Genomic DNA, 14,873 nt, shown 5'->3' with positions numbered 1-14,873 from the left:
CTTCCCTGATCACCCCCTTCTCTCACCCCAGTTTAAGTCTGTGTATGTCTTATCAGTAGCTGACCTTGGTTTGTTAATTGTCTTGTTTACCCTACTAGGTGGTAAGACCCATGGAAACAATGACCTTGTTTGCTACTCGGTTCACCAGCGTCTGGTGCAGGGCCGGAAGAGGTGCAAACAGAATTATTCCCCTCTCTGAGTCTAAGTTTTCCCATCTAAAATGAAACAATAGAATAGCATCTGCCTCACAGTTTTTAAGATTAAATGAGATATATATGTAAGGACCAGGCACAGTGCCCAGCACTTGGTCACTGGTGGCTAATAATATCATTACTGTTATCAACACCATAAAGGAATCCCTGGCAGGAAGGTGTGGGCAGGGTCAGTGGCACTCCCACATGCTCCCCAAATGCCCTGAGCTCCAAGCAGCTGGGCTATTTGGCCCTGGTCCATTTCTTGCTGCTGCCAAAGTCCTTGACACCTGACAGCAGAGAGAGGGCAAATTCAGGGATGAAAAGCGGAGGTGAGCATGCTTCAACTCAACTGCAAGTTTATTAGAAAGGCCATGGACAAATGAACCCTGAGTTACCAGCTGAGGAAGAAATGAAGAAAAGCCCCTGTCCCTCTTGGCCACCCCACAGTCCTCCTGTGAGCTCTGTCCTGTGGCAGACTCCACAGAAGTCAGACAAAAGTGCTTTCCAGACCCTCCTCCTGGGGCTGCCCAACCTCACGGCAAGGGACCCACTGGCGGGTCGACGTGGATTTTGGGAGCTGGGATTGCCTGGAGCTGGGAGCCGCAGGACCTGGGCCCTCTCTTCCAGTAGGAAGAGGTTCCAGACCCCGAGCAGAACAGAACGGAAAAGGAACTGATTGGGGCTAGAGCAAGTTCTGCCGAACAGCCAGGGGCTCTGGAAGGTGATGCTAGACTGCCTTGGAGGTGTGTGCAGATGGCTACAGATGGCCAACTGTGGGGGTGCCCAGGGCACGACCCCAAAGCTGCAATAAGGAGTCTCAGCCACAGAAAGCCCTAATGTGACTCAGTGCCCCTCCTGGGACTGCACTGGCTATTTCTGCTCCCAAAAAGGCAAATGGATCTTGTAAAAATCCATGGTAGTTGATGCCATTTTTTCCTTAAAAAAATATAAGAGTTTGTACAGGAATCGATTTCAACCAGCAGAGTCTGAGCTGAGAAGAGTCCGTCCTACGGAAGGAGAAGGCACTTCTCACACCCTCAATTGGGGTGATCTGGGCTGGATTCTTCTGGGTCCCTGGGGCCTCCACTCCCTCTGGGCCTGGGCCTCAGGTCTGTTCCCTCTGGGAAGTAGGCTGCCTCCATTGAGCTAGCGCCGGCCTGCGGCCTGGACACCCTGGCCCCTCACAGGGTGGTGGACGGAAGCTTCCTCACCCGCCGCTGGGCCAGAATAGATGACTCGATGGGCTTCAGCTGAGGGGTGGGCTTGGAGCTGTTGAGCGCAGAGTACGTAGCTGCCATGGCTCCCTAGGAGAGAGAGTGGGAGGTCAGCCCACGGTGGTGGAAGACACCCGTGGGAGGAGAGCACATGCTCTAGGGCCAGCCAGCCCCTTCCAGTGCTCCACAGCCCACCCAGCCTCCGGAACCCAGTCTTGGTGGTGCTTTATGGTCATATAGCCCTGCCACCTCCATCAGACCAAAGGCTTCAGAAGCTTCTGGGGCTGTGTCCCCCAGAGGACTGGTGGCCAGTGAGTACACTGTTGACCCCTCTGCATGTTAGACTAGGACTCCCTGAGGACAGATAGACCTGACTTCTCCTGGCTCTGCTACCCCAAGTCCTTGCCATGGAACCTTGGCCTGAGTCCCCAGATGCCCGGGACATCCATACCTTCACAAGCTGCAGGTCCTGGTGGGACAGCTGACTCTGGGGAAGCTTGTCTTTCTGGGTGATCCATGGGTGCTGCAGGACCTGCTTAGCTGTGAGGCGCTGGTGGGGGTCCACGTGTAGCATCTTAGACACCAGGTCCTGAGACACAGCAGGCAATGGGGTCGGTGGGAGGGGGCAGTGGGAGCTGTGTCCCGCTGATGGGGAATCAGCACGGCAACCATCTCCTATCATTTCCCGCCTGAATCCTTGCGGTAGCCCTTGCCATCCACCCTCCATGCCAGCCCAGGGCCTCCCTGAGCACATCCCCTTCTTCGGGACTTCTTCCTGGAAAGTCCTTTCCTTTCTTTTTCACCTTCTAGAAGCCATGTAAGAAAGTGGAAAGAACCTAAGGTTGGGGTCCAGCAGATCAGGTTCAAAACTTGACTCTTCTGCTCATCGAATGAGTATCCTGAGCAAGTCATTTCAACTCTGAGCCTCAGTTTCCCCTTTGAGAAACAGGGATAACAACAATACCTGCCTCATCTGGCTAATGTGAGGTGGTGCTATTCATTAAGGGTGCACCCGAGTGTCTGGCACAGAGGGTGCCATAACTGGAAACCGTTGGATATTGAAAGCTCAAATGTTCCCTCCCTTGAGAAGGCCTCTCTGCCCACAGTGCTCAGTAGCTTGCCCATAACCCTGCCAGGAGGAACTGCCTTTCTTTGCTGCTGGAATGTCTGTTATTTGGGTACAAGCCTGTATGTCTCTCCATACCAAGTTCCCATAAGGCAGAGGCTGTGATGATGCAGCCCCTGCTCCCCACAGGGTCCAGCACAATGGCAGGGCTACTGAATGATCACCGAGTTGTCCAAACAAGGTGGGGGGAGCGGGTAGTCGCCAGGGAATCTTCTGCTTGGAGAAAGATGGCAACAGGGATTTGTGGGACATTTCGCTTAAGAGAAATGAGGCTGCAGGTCACCTATTCATGAACTGCTAAAAAGCCTTGGAGTGGGACCCTGCCTCCTGAGCCTCACATACGCTGGGTTCAGGCTTCACAGACTCACCTTAGCTGTGTCTGAAACTGTGTTCCAATTGCCCCCACTGAGGGTGAACTTCCCACTACCGATCCGGGTCAGGATTTCCTCTGGTGTGTCACTGGGTCCATTGGCAAATGGAGTATATCTGGAGAAAAATCCATCCAGTCTGGGTACAGCCTCTGACCTCCATTCTGGGGCTAGCAGTGGGTTGGGGGGGCTGTGTCTCCCCCTTTAGACTGGGTGCTACCAAGGGCGGCACCTCCCTCCTCAAAGTAGAGCTCCAAGAGGCAGGGCCACACCACATCCTCAGACCTTCCTAGGGCACAGCTGAGTCTCCCAGCAGACAAGCACCTGTACAGCAGGGCCTGGGGGAGGGGGGAAGGCTGGGAGGCGGCCCAGGCCCCCCGGACACTCACCCTGCCAGCATGGTGTACAGCAGGACACCCAGGCTCCAGATGTCGCAGCCTTCATCGTAGCCCTGGCGCTTCAGCACCTGGCAGGAAGGTGGGGGAGTGGTCAGTGTGAGGATTGGCAGCAAGTAGCCCCATATGCTTGCCTGCCAGTCCTCAAAACATGGGACAAGGGTCCCAGCCACGGGCTGGATCCTCCCTGGTAGCTGGGCCAAGGCCACACAGACTAGGGTCCTAGACAGCATGGGGACTCCGGAAGGGGCACAAAGCCTCCTATGCCAGGCCCCTCACTCTAGCAGCTGAGCAGGCTGGCCTCTCACCTCAGGTGCCACGAAGTTGGCAGTGTAGCAAGGTGTCATGAGGAGCCCATTCTCAGCTCGCAGCTGCTTGGCGAAGCCAAAGTCACAGATGCGCAGACACTCAGGGTTCCCAGACTCGTCCACATACAGGATGTTGCTGGGCTTGAGGTCCCTATGCACAACCTGGGGGCACAGGGCTGGGGTCAGTTATCAATACAGGTGGGCTGCTAGTGGCCCAGGTCAACTGCCAGCAATGGGAGAGTTAGGAAGGCAGGCCCCAAGAGAGGGAGAGACCCAGAATCTGAATGGAAGGAAGGGGGATGCAACGGGACCTTTGGTGCTGCTCATACTTAGTACTACAACTTGCCATCTCTGTGTCAATGTCTACGAGGCAGCTCTAACATCACTTCTCCCCTCAAATCTGCTTGTACACACTCTTACTTAATGGCAACTCCATCCTTCGCATTGCTTGCATCAAAACCTTAAGACTCATTCTCAATTCCTCTTTTTTTCCTCATATTCCTCAATCAATCCATCAGACTTTGCTGGCTCTACTATTAAAATACAAATAAAATATATCCAACCACTTCTCATCCCTCTACTGGCAACGTTCTGATCCCAGCCACGTTCATCTTTCATCCCCGCCCCCGGATTACAGCAACCCCCTATCCTGTCTTCCTGCTCTGTCCTTGCCTCCTACAATCTGTTCTAAACAGGACAGCCAGAGCCATCCTGTTAAATGTAAGTCATATCATGTCTTCCCAGATTGAAACCCCCAAATCCTTCCTTTCTTAAGAGGAAAAGTCGTTACTGATCTAGTAACCCCACCAGGTCTCCTGCCCCCACCCATGGACCCTGCGCTCAGGTCCTCCGCAATCTCCTCCTTGCTCAACTAGATTCAGCCACTCCAGTTTCTTTGCTCTTCCTTCAACATGCCAAGCACATGCCTGCCTCAGGGCCTTTGCACTTGCTGTTCCCTCTTTCTGGAACACTCTTCCCCCAGGCATCTGCCTGGCTCATTCTCTTATTTCTTTCAGCTCTCAACTAAATGTCACCTTATTAGTGAGACCTTCCCTGGGCCATCCTATACTAATAGTAATCACCGAGCAGTGCTTCTTACCCTGCTTGTACTTGTCTCCTTACCCTGCTTTATTTTTATCCATAGCATTTATCATAATTTGACATACTTACTTAATTGCCTTCTGAATCTGCCCACTGGAATGTATGCTCCATGAGTGTTTTTCTCACTGCTGCATCCCAGCATATAGTAGTTCCTAGCACGCTGTAGGTACTCAAGTAAGATCTGCCGAATGAATGGCTGAATGATACTACTGAGGCCCTATGCAATGGATTTCCTCCGACCCCCATCTGCTCGTCTGGAATCTGAGGAGGCTGACGCCTTCCACTCGTCATCCTTCCCCTCCCTCTGTATGGCTCTCTACTCACACTCACTCTGCTAGCACCTACTTATCAGTGCCACTCAGATCTCTAACCCTAGCCCAGAACCTTCCAGAGTCCAGGCTCATTAGCTGCTTACCAGATGACAGCCTGAATGATCTAAATGATCCACAGACCCTCAAACCCAGTACATTCCAGACTACACTTGTTCTCACCCTCAAGCTCCTCCCATGAGCTCATAGTACCTTCCTGGGTATTGTCGAATCCTTCAATGGTTCCCTACTACCTGTAACATAAAGCCCGAAGTCCCCATCCCGGTGAGGGAGGCTCAGCTATCTGTTCCAGCCTCACTGTCCACTGCATCACCTCAAGTGTCCAGAGTGCAGGCCAATGGGGGCTCCTTCAAGCCAAACGGAGTTACATAAAAAACCATATCTGTCTGCAGAACACCTGCTCATCTCCAGCACCCAGCACAGGGCCTAGCACAGAGTACGTGCTAAGTGAACTTTGTGTCCATTGTAAATGAATGAACAAATCACACCTCTGAAACATGTAGCGACCCTGCAGGTTAGATCAAGGAGTCTCACAGATCAGTTGGCTTTATGACATGGTTCTTTCACAGTCCCAGTTAAGCTTCAAGCCCTCCAGTAGGTGCCCATGGGTAGGGCAGGTTGAAGGGTAGACATGGCCCAGGTTGGTCCACCTCCACAGAAGGAAGAGTGCCAGGCGGATGAGGAGAGGAGGGTAGTCCCTGCAACATGCTGAGAATTTTATCTGGCTCTGGGGAAGCCTCTTCCTGAGCAGGGCCTGCCCAGTCCCTTGGCTCCCTCCTTCCTCGTACAATCATACGGCCCAGAGGACCGGCCCAGGCCCTAAAGAATGGAGACTCTTCTCTTTTCCCTGCAGAGGGCCCACCAAGCTTCCCAGAGATCAGCGATGCTTAGCCGGGTTAAGGACACCAGCTAGCCTACACTAGCGAACCTCCTGGTTCACATAGTACTTTCCTGGCCATGGTCTCACAGGGGCTGCCCATTACACCAGTAGGAGGGCAGGGCAGGGAGTGCCAGCTCAATTTCACAGAGAGGGAAATCCTGGCGCTGAGAGAATGGACTTGCTCAGGTGAGTAAGAAGCACAGGTGACACCAGAACCCAGTTCTATCCTTAACTCCACAGTCTTTCCAATTTCATGTGGCCCAGAAGACACTTTTGGAAAATAGGGATATGGAAGTTTCGATCTTTATCCTGCCCTAACACAACTTGGAGAAATCAAACTCCTACAGGTAACTGTGCTCACCACGGCAGGTGGCCCCACAGGTGATTCTGATACCGGTCCCCAAGCTGTATATGTTGGGAGAGGGGAGCTATTCTCACATCTCACTGCACTGAAAAGTACAACAGGCTGGGTAAGTGATGAGGGAAGGCAGGCTGAGTGGGAGCCCTGCCAACCAGTCTAAAGGGACAGATGCTACTTACTCTAGCTGATAGTCACCACGCAGCACCTCAGGCCCAAGTTTCAAAAGCAGCCAAATTACCCAAACAAACCAAACTCAAAACAAAATTTTAAAAACCCATATTTTGTAAGTCAAACAAAATATGTGTTTAGGTCAAATGCAGCTGAGTCAACAAGCCGTGGCTTCTGGCAGAGTTGTGATTTCAGTCAGGCCAAGGTATGAATCCTGGCTTTACCAGCAGTAGCTGTGTGATCTTGGATATTCACATAATGTCCCTAGTCCTCAGTTTTCTCACCTGTAAAGTGGGTGATTATCTCATCTGATAATAGTGCTCAGCCCCCAGGGATGCAGGAAGAAGGGGGTGAGTTATATACCAGGACTACTTAGCACAAAGCTTGGGAAATGGCAACTGCTCTCACAGTAACCCCACCATTGTGCCGGATGTTAACATACAGCACATGCTTGTTAAAAAGCACTTAAAGCTTAGCGGACAAGAAGGACAAGAAGCACAGATGTTGTCCAAAGCACATCTGATGTCACACACATTAGGAGCACCAACCAACTGGAGCCAGATTAGCTATGAGGTTTTCACTTAAGCTCCCAGAGCTTCAGTTCCCTTGCTTATAAAATGGGCATAATGATAATCCTTTTTTCATAGGTTTGTTGGAACAACTGAATGAGTTGATATGTAAGGTGCCTAGAACTCTGTCTAGCCTGTGCAAAGTGGCACATAGTGCCTCCTGCCAGCAGCAGAGCAGCACCTGTGTCATCACGAGCATCATCGGAGGATGTGCATTTCGGCGCCTATGACTAGCAAAAAAAAAAAAGAAAGAAAGAAGTAAAGTTCTATGTAAATCATCTGGTTAAACAGAAAAGCCAAGCGTGAGTCTGCATTGAGTTCTCAGACAGGCTTGCCAGCATGCTGGCGGCCTTACAAAACAACAGGAGGGAGCTGGGACTTCAAAGCTTCCACATATTAAACAGAGAACTCTTGCAAAATAAGAGGAAAAAGGCAGACAATCCAACTCTTAAAAATGGACAAAAGACTAGAACAGGCATTTCATAAAAGAGGCTGTCCAAATGGCAAGAGACACATGGAGAGATGTTCAACTTCATCAGTCATCAGGGAAATACAAATCCAAACCACTACAAGACATCACTCCCTGTCTACCAGAATGGCTTTGGATGAAAAAGATGCAAAATACCAAGTGTTGGTGAGTGCCAGGACTCACACACTTTTGCTGGGAGTGTAAATTGGTTACACAAGTTTAGGAAGCTGATAAGATCTACTAAGGATGAAACATGCAAAACACTCCAACCCAGCAATTCCACCGCTAGGGGTATAAACCCAATGTTCAGATGTACATATGTTCATCAAAAGACAAGAACTAGAATGTCCCTGCAGCATTATTTGCTATGGTCAAAAACTGGGAATAACCCAATGCCCATTAACCGTTTAGTGGACAGTTCAATCGTGGGCTGTTCATACAGCAGAGGTCACCCGGCAACGAGCATGAGCAGGCTGCAGCCCCCCAACAACGGGGATGAATCTTAGAGAATGTTGAGTGGCAGAAGCCAGATATAAAAGAGTATGTTCATACAAAATTCAAAGGTGGGCAAAACTAATCTATTAGAAGTTAGTTTAGAATAGTTATCCCTGGGGAGGGGTTAGAGACCAGAAGGGGCACGAGAGGATTTGGAGAAGTGGAAATGCTTCATTTTCTGATCTGGGCGCTGGTCAAGGGAGTGTATTCACTTTTTGAGAATTTATTGACTTGTATATGATTTGTGTTTATGAAATACTTCAATAAAAAGATTACTTTAAAACAAATAGGAGGTCCCAGCAGACCCTGCTCCTGGTCACCGCGTTCCCATTCCTCGGCTCTTATGAGACTCCAGCTTCTAGACCAGCGACACTGCCAATGCATAGTCAGCCCAGAGAATCTGCCTCCAGACACCTCAACAAGAGTTTCCCATTTCCTCATCATCTGCCACTGGTATTTGAAAAAGACCAGAAACTTTGGAGACCCACAGCTCCTGGCTTTGGGAAAGAAATAATTTTCTTCCCCAACAACTGCAGCCCCTGTGGCCTCCCCACCAAATTGTCTTTGCTTAGAGCTTGTATATGTGTGGTGAAGAGGGCTCTGCTCTTAGAGGCAGCTTCCACTCTAGAAAGTCCTTCCTTGCTTGAGCTTTAGGAAACCCACTTGAAACTCACTGCTTTGACTGTCTTCTAAACCTTCTTGGAGGAACTTTAACTGGTACTCAGGAACAAAACAGAAAAAGGAAACATTAACCGTTTACCTGACACATTTAAATATTCGCCTGTTTACACTGGCCATTTCAAAAACCAAAACCACGTCAAACATGACCATTAACAGTACATGTGGTAACCAAACTGAAGCTCTGGTTATGAGGTAAAGTTCTTTTTTTGCAGAAGAATCCCCCCTAATAAGTAAGAATCAGACACTGCCAGTTTTGCAAATCCGAGAGACATAACTGATTCAGGCAAAAATCCTGAAAGGATACCATTACATGAAAGTTTGATGAGGATCTTTGTGATACACCATCAGGACCACCTCCCACCTGCCACCATTCACCCACCCCTAGACCATTACCACCTGGCGATGAGTGACTGATGGGTGGGGGTGGGCTGATGTAACTAACACTGCTCGTGGTCGGGGTGCCTATGAAAGGCACTGCAGCTCCCATGATGTGTTCTTTAATGCCTTCGCGCCAAAAAGAAGTTGCAGCTGAATCTAATTAAGACTTTAGAGCACCTTGAAATTTACAGAAAGATAGGTAATAGAGAGACAATTAAAATATGCCACAAGGAAGCAAACAGACACATTCAGAATGTAGGACATTCCACAGAACTGATCTCTCCAACAAGTCAGTGGCATAAAAAAGAAAGGCTTTACCATGAAGGTTACGTGAATGTACACATTTAATAAAGCTCATTGAATTATCCACTTAAGATCTTCTGTATGAAAATTTCACCTCGGGTTTAGAAAGGAGACTAAAGGGAAATAACACGTGAATGAAAGGTGTGGACTTTGCAGAGACTGTGATTCCAGTAAACCAACTGCAAAAAGATATTTTTGAAAGGACAATAGAAGAAATGTGTCTGTTAACTGGGTACTACGTGAAAACAAATCACTGTTAATTTTCTTAGTTGTTATGAGAGAAAATGCTTGCCTTTCTAAGAGTTATACAACTAAGAGATGTGAGGCCTAACATATGCTTTGATATACTTTATCAGTATTTCTGGGTCAGTGAAATGGCATGTCTGCAGTTTCATTTCAAATTAAAATACATATATTCACATAGAGAGAGAAATAGAGACAAAAAGAGGCAGAGCGAGAGAGTGATAAAGCAAATGTGGCAGACTGCCAGATACGGTGCATCTAGAAGGAAATGGTTTTCATTGTACTACTCTTAACTTCTCTAGAAGTCTGAACTTTTTCCTGAATCGAAAGTTGGGAAAAATCCTTCAGCAACAACAGAAAAGCAAGCAAGCAAGGAAGGAAGGAAGGAAGGAGGGAGGGAGGTTAGAACAGGAAGAAAGAAAGAGGGTGAGAGGGAGGGAGAAGGAGAGGGAAAGAAAGGAACGGGTATAAAAATCTTGACAATCTTGCATCTGGATGATGGATATCTGGGGGTTCATTATACCATTGTTGTAGTTTTATGTATGTTTGAAAATTGTCATAATGAAAGTTAACTTAAAAAACAAAAGGCATAGCAGTGATCTGGTCCGATTTCTCCTGTTTACATGGCATTTTCCATGGGCCTGCCTGGACCACAGTGCTTTCCCAGCATGGTACCTCCATCCCATGTCCACCTGTGAGGTGGCAGCTTCTGTTACTATGAGTTTGCAGATGAGGAAGAGCTCAGAGAGGTGACAGGCTTGAACCTCACACATAGGACTTAGACACAGCCAGTCAGATTCCAGAGCCTGCATTCTTAACCCCTACACCGTCTGACTGGATACACCCTAAAAAACTCCCTCATCCAGAGAGAAACTCATGCTAACTCGATTTTCGGCTTTGATACACTACAAGGAGCTTTTCTACCTCTGCCTTGTGCAATAATAAAGGTCAAGTCCTCTTTGGACGTATGCCTCTACTGTAGTGCCTGCTGCATTTCCAGCAGCATTTCCCCCTGCATCCACTTCCTCTGCCCCAGCAGATGAACCCATGGCCAGATTCACTTCCCTGAAGCCTTGCAAATCCCCACAATAACTCTGTTGCTTCCTAACTCAAAAACCCACTCCCCATCTGCAGTACCCCACCCAAATCCCTCGGTTGACATGCTGGCCCCTTCTCCCCTAGGTGACCTCTCATCTCTGAGCCTCAGTCTCCTACCTGTAAAGTGGGGCAGTTAACAGCACCTACCTCATAGGGGTGTTGTGAAAATCAACTGAGATAATGTAAGGAAGGAACTTTGCATGGTGCTTGACACATAGTAGATAATGAATAAATGTTCCTCTTCACAATTTGGCCTCAGCCTCCCTCCCTTCTTACAACCATCCACTAGTCTCCCCTCTGTCTGGCTGTTGAAGATTGCCACTGCCTGGGCCAGCCCACGGTTCACGCACTCTGCTGATGGCATGACCCTTGGCAGCCCACCACCCCCACTTGGTTCCCCTTCCCCAGACTTACCCCCTGGGAGTGCAGATATTCCACAGTTTTGCTGATGGTGTGCAGGACAAAGCTGGCCTCCCGTTCCGAGAAGAATTTTTGCCGTAGGATCTTGTCCAGCAGCTCCCCGCCATGCATCAGCTCTGTCACCAGGTACACGTGTTTGCCATCATCATACACCTGCCGGAGACTTCACCATCAGGCCCCTCCCCTCAACGCCAGGCCTGGCCCCTTGGTCCTCAGCTCACCAGGCCAGGAAAGAATGACACGAGCCTTGGGCATGTGTTCTGCTCTGTGCTGCAGTGGCCCTAGCAGGGCCTTCACCTATCTGGGCACCTGTCCTCCGGGCAGGAGGCTGCTGGCACTGGTCCCAACAGGTGGGAGAGCTCTCAGAGAATGCCCAAGCCCGACGAGGGCTCTTGCGGCACGGCCAGACTAGAGGCACCACGGATCCCCCCATCCCATGAGCAGAAGAGGAGCAAACGCCAAGGAATGGCAGCCCTGAAACAAATCCCAGAGTGCCCCATCTCTAGCCTCACCTCAAGGATTCCCCACTCACATCTTTCAGAGTGATGATGTTGGGGTGCTGCCCATAGCGCAGAAGAATCTCAATCTCTTCTGAGGGATCCCGCTTGCTCTTATCAATGACCTGAGGAGGGGGTGTGCATGGCAGTGACACGGGGTGGTCCCCAGAGGCACCCCCTGCCGTGAGCCCAAGCTGCAGGGCCCGGGGTTCTCAGTCACACACCTTCCACCCATCCACAGAGTCTCAGGCACAAACCCTCCTCCGCCCAAGGGCCAAGGCCACCCTGGCCTCCCCCCAGCCCTGCAGGCTAGTCCAAGACACATCAGATGGCCCACCTTGACGGCATACTCCATGTTGGTGGCCTTGTGGACACAGCGCTTGCACACAGAGTAGGAGCCTACACCAATCGTCTCCTTTACCACATAGCCATCGCTAAAAACGAGGTTCTTCCCATGGAGTTGCTGAAGGAAACCAAGAGGTGGAGCTCACCCTCTGCTCTACAATGGAGGGGTCGTCCCGCAGCACAGAAGGCCTTAGTTCAGTGGAGACGGCACCAGGCAAGAGCTAGGAGGCCCAGGGTAGAATGTTGGCTGTGTGGCCTTGGACAAGAATCTGTCCCTCTCTGGGCCTCAGTTTTCTACCCTCTATCATGGGCACACCTGCTGGTTCTCAAGCTCTGATCAGAGGGTGGTGGAGAGTACAGGCAATAAAATGAGCCACAGAACACACAGTGAGAGGTCTGCGGCTCTGTGAAGCCCAGGCAGACCTGAGAGGGATGCAGGAGCCTTCAGCTGGGTCCCAGCTCTGTCACTTACTGTGGCCTTGGGCAAGCCACAGCCTCCTTCTGGGGTGTCACAGCCCACCTCATGAGGTCTCTCTAGGCTCCATGACATTAACTAGAGCAAATGCTTCTGTGGTGCTTAGTGTGTGGCAGGCGCTATTCTCAGCACGTCTCATCAGGTGACCACATGTCCTGTGGACAGTGGACTGCCACGGTTTATACCTGTTGTCCTTGTACCCAGTCTGGTTTTAACATCTGCCCTGCACAAAGATGTCCCAGTTGGATAGTAAGTTCCATGGTCACCTTAACTTTACATGTATTACCTCACGACAGGCCCATGAAGAAGGTTCAAGCCTCACCCCCATTCGCAAAGGAGGAAACCGAGGCACGAGGAAGGTAAGCATCTCATCCACAGTCCCTTACTCTGGGATCTCCAAACCCAGGCAATGAGCTCGAGTCTACATTCTTGCCTCTCAATTCTCAATTTCCCATGGAGCTGGGCAGGTGTACAAATGGGGGATAAGGGTGAGGAGACACAAGCCTCCTGCCACCCACCCGTCAGGGACCTGACAGCCACCCCAGCACCACCACCCTGGCATGACCCAGAGCCTGTGTTTTCAGGCATTTAGCGCTGTGGCTTCTAGGTGGGAAGGGACACCCAAGCAGCAGCCTCCTGCCTCCTCCTCACCTGTACCACCGAGTGCAGTGGCGCCTGTGTGGCCCGAGGCTTGCCGTCTTCTTCCATCAGGCCGGTGGCCACAAAGCTGAATCCACGGAATAGCTGGTGGGCACCAGCACTTGGGGGGATGCCTGGGGAGTCTGTAGGGGTGGGAGGGGCATGTAAGCCTGATGAGGCCCCTTGACCCCAAGGCGGCCCAGCAAACAGAGACCATGGGGCTTCCAGGCCTGCTGGCTGTGGTGGGAGCTGGGAAGGGCCCCTCATCCCAGGCCTTGGTAGCCCATCTGTCTATGTGTGTTTAGACCTGCCCAGCCCTGACATGCAAGGGACATAAAAGACCCCAACATCCGGCATGTAGCCCAGACTGAGACATTTCATCCCTCCCTGGGAGCCTCTTCCCTGGCCCCCTGTCTCATGGCTGCCGCTTCAAGCCTACAAATCTACCCCCTGGCCTACACTCTTCAAATGTCCCCCTCTGCCTTCAGAAGAAAGGTCAATTCCTCAGCCTGACAATCAAGGTCCCTATGATCTTAGCCTCCTCTCCCCCAACTCCACAGTCTAGCCATGCTGGACTCTGCAGATCCTTAAAGGAGATCCCGAGCCGCTGCACATGCTGTTCCCTCCAACTAGATAATCCTTGCCTTTCCCTCTACTGAGCCCAGCCTACTCGCTCTCTCCTCTGAGAAGCCTGGCCTGAGATTGCTCCTCCTGTGCTTCGTCCCTGTTAAGCTGCACTCATTACCCTGCTCGGTAGCTATTTTAAAGTCTCTACATGTTCCTGAGTCATACGAAGGCAGGGCCTGGGTCTGTTTTATTCATGACAATCCCCCCATTGCTGGCACACAGTAGGGACCAGGTACATACCTGCCAGATAATGAATAAAGATGGTACCTACTGCTTCGAGAAGTAGTAAGCTCCCCATCATCAGAGATGTGCAAACCACAATAAGAAAAGCACCCCCTCTGCTAAAACCTGCCCCTCCAGGACACCTTTCAGAACTAACACTCCTCTTCAAAACCTGGCCAAAGTGTTAGGATTTACCAAGCTACCTCCCAGAAGCCCCCTCCCTGGCTTCCTGCAGTAACCCCAAGGACTGAGCAGGTCTGTGGCTAAGCCCATGTTCCAGATGAGTACACCGAGGCCCAGCGACCAGAATAGCCAAAGCTGATTCCCAAAGCTGACCTGTGGGTGCTGTCACCTCTGCTCTGTCCCCACCTTGAATTTTTGCTGGGTCAGATTTTTCAGTCCTGATGTGAATTTGAAACAGATGTGTTTGGTCTTTCAGTGGAATGGAAGATGCCTGGGGCAGGGGACCTGCCTTTTTATTGTGACCTTAACCACCCCCTCATCCCCACCCTGTCACCCAAACACAGAGTCCCATAGAGCCCCAGAGCGGGAGAGCCAGGCAGAATGAGACGGGGACAAACAGCCAGAGATCCACACACCTGTCTGTCTGCCCACACTCTGGGCTGGCCACAGTCCCTAATCACTGCTGCTTCCCAAGGTGCCCCCAACTCCCTCTTCCCTCCTATGCCAGGCCAAGACAAACCAGACAAGGCACACACCCTTGGGTGTGCGGGATGTGAACTCAGTGTCAAAGTAGAAGGTATCATCAGGTTGGGCCACAGCTGGCTTGAAGGGTGGCTTGATCTCACGACGGTACAGCTTCTACAAAGTGACGTGGGCATTTGGGTCACCATGGCACCCCCACAGCTCACCAGGAGCTCATGCAGGAGGAGGTAAACGGCCTGAGCACAGGTTACACAGATGGCATAATTGTTTGCCCTTGGGAGCCGGCCTTTGCGTCCAAGGCC

General features: G+C 50.9%; 1 protein-coding gene across 3 annotated transcripts in view; it reads right to left on the bottom strand.

Moving 5' to 3' along the window:
* Positions 1–533: 533 nt before the first annotated feature.
* RPS6KA1 (ribosomal protein S6 kinase A1) overlaps positions 534–14,873 on the bottom strand; it is a 35,682-nt gene continuing 21,342 nt past the window's right edge. For all 3 annotated transcript variants that reach the window (XM_036914864.2, XM_036914865.2, XM_036914863.2), the window contains 10 exons: positions 14,625–14,727; positions 13,069–13,199; positions 11,935–12,060; positions 11,633–11,722; positions 11,095–11,253; positions 3,606–3,767; positions 3,292–3,368; positions 2,903–3,020; positions 1,860–1,997; positions 534–1,498 (listed from right to left, as the gene is read on the bottom strand). In XM_036914864.2, coding sequence (XP_036770759.1) covers positions 1,376–1,498; positions 1,860–1,997; positions 2,903–3,020; positions 3,292–3,368; positions 3,606–3,767; positions 11,095–11,253; positions 11,633–11,722; positions 11,935–12,060; positions 13,069–13,199; positions 14,625–14,727 — 1,227 coding nt within the window. In that variant the 3' untranslated portion in view covers positions 534–1,375. The remainder of the gene's footprint in view (positions 1,499–1,859; positions 1,998–2,902; positions 3,021–3,291; positions 3,369–3,605; positions 3,768–11,094; positions 11,254–11,632; positions 11,723–11,934; positions 12,061–13,068; positions 13,200–14,624; positions 14,728–14,873) is intronic.

The sequence above is a fragment of the Manis pentadactyla genome, chromosome 4, assembly GCF_030020395.1.
Source record: "Manis pentadactyla isolate mManPen7 chromosome 4, mManPen7.hap1, whole genome shotgun sequence".
NCBI lineage: Eukaryota > Metazoa > Chordata > Mammalia > Pholidota > Manidae > Manis > Manis pentadactyla.
The sequence above is the reverse complement of the archived record's forward strand: the minus strand, read 5'-3'. Positions and strand labels throughout refer to the sequence as shown.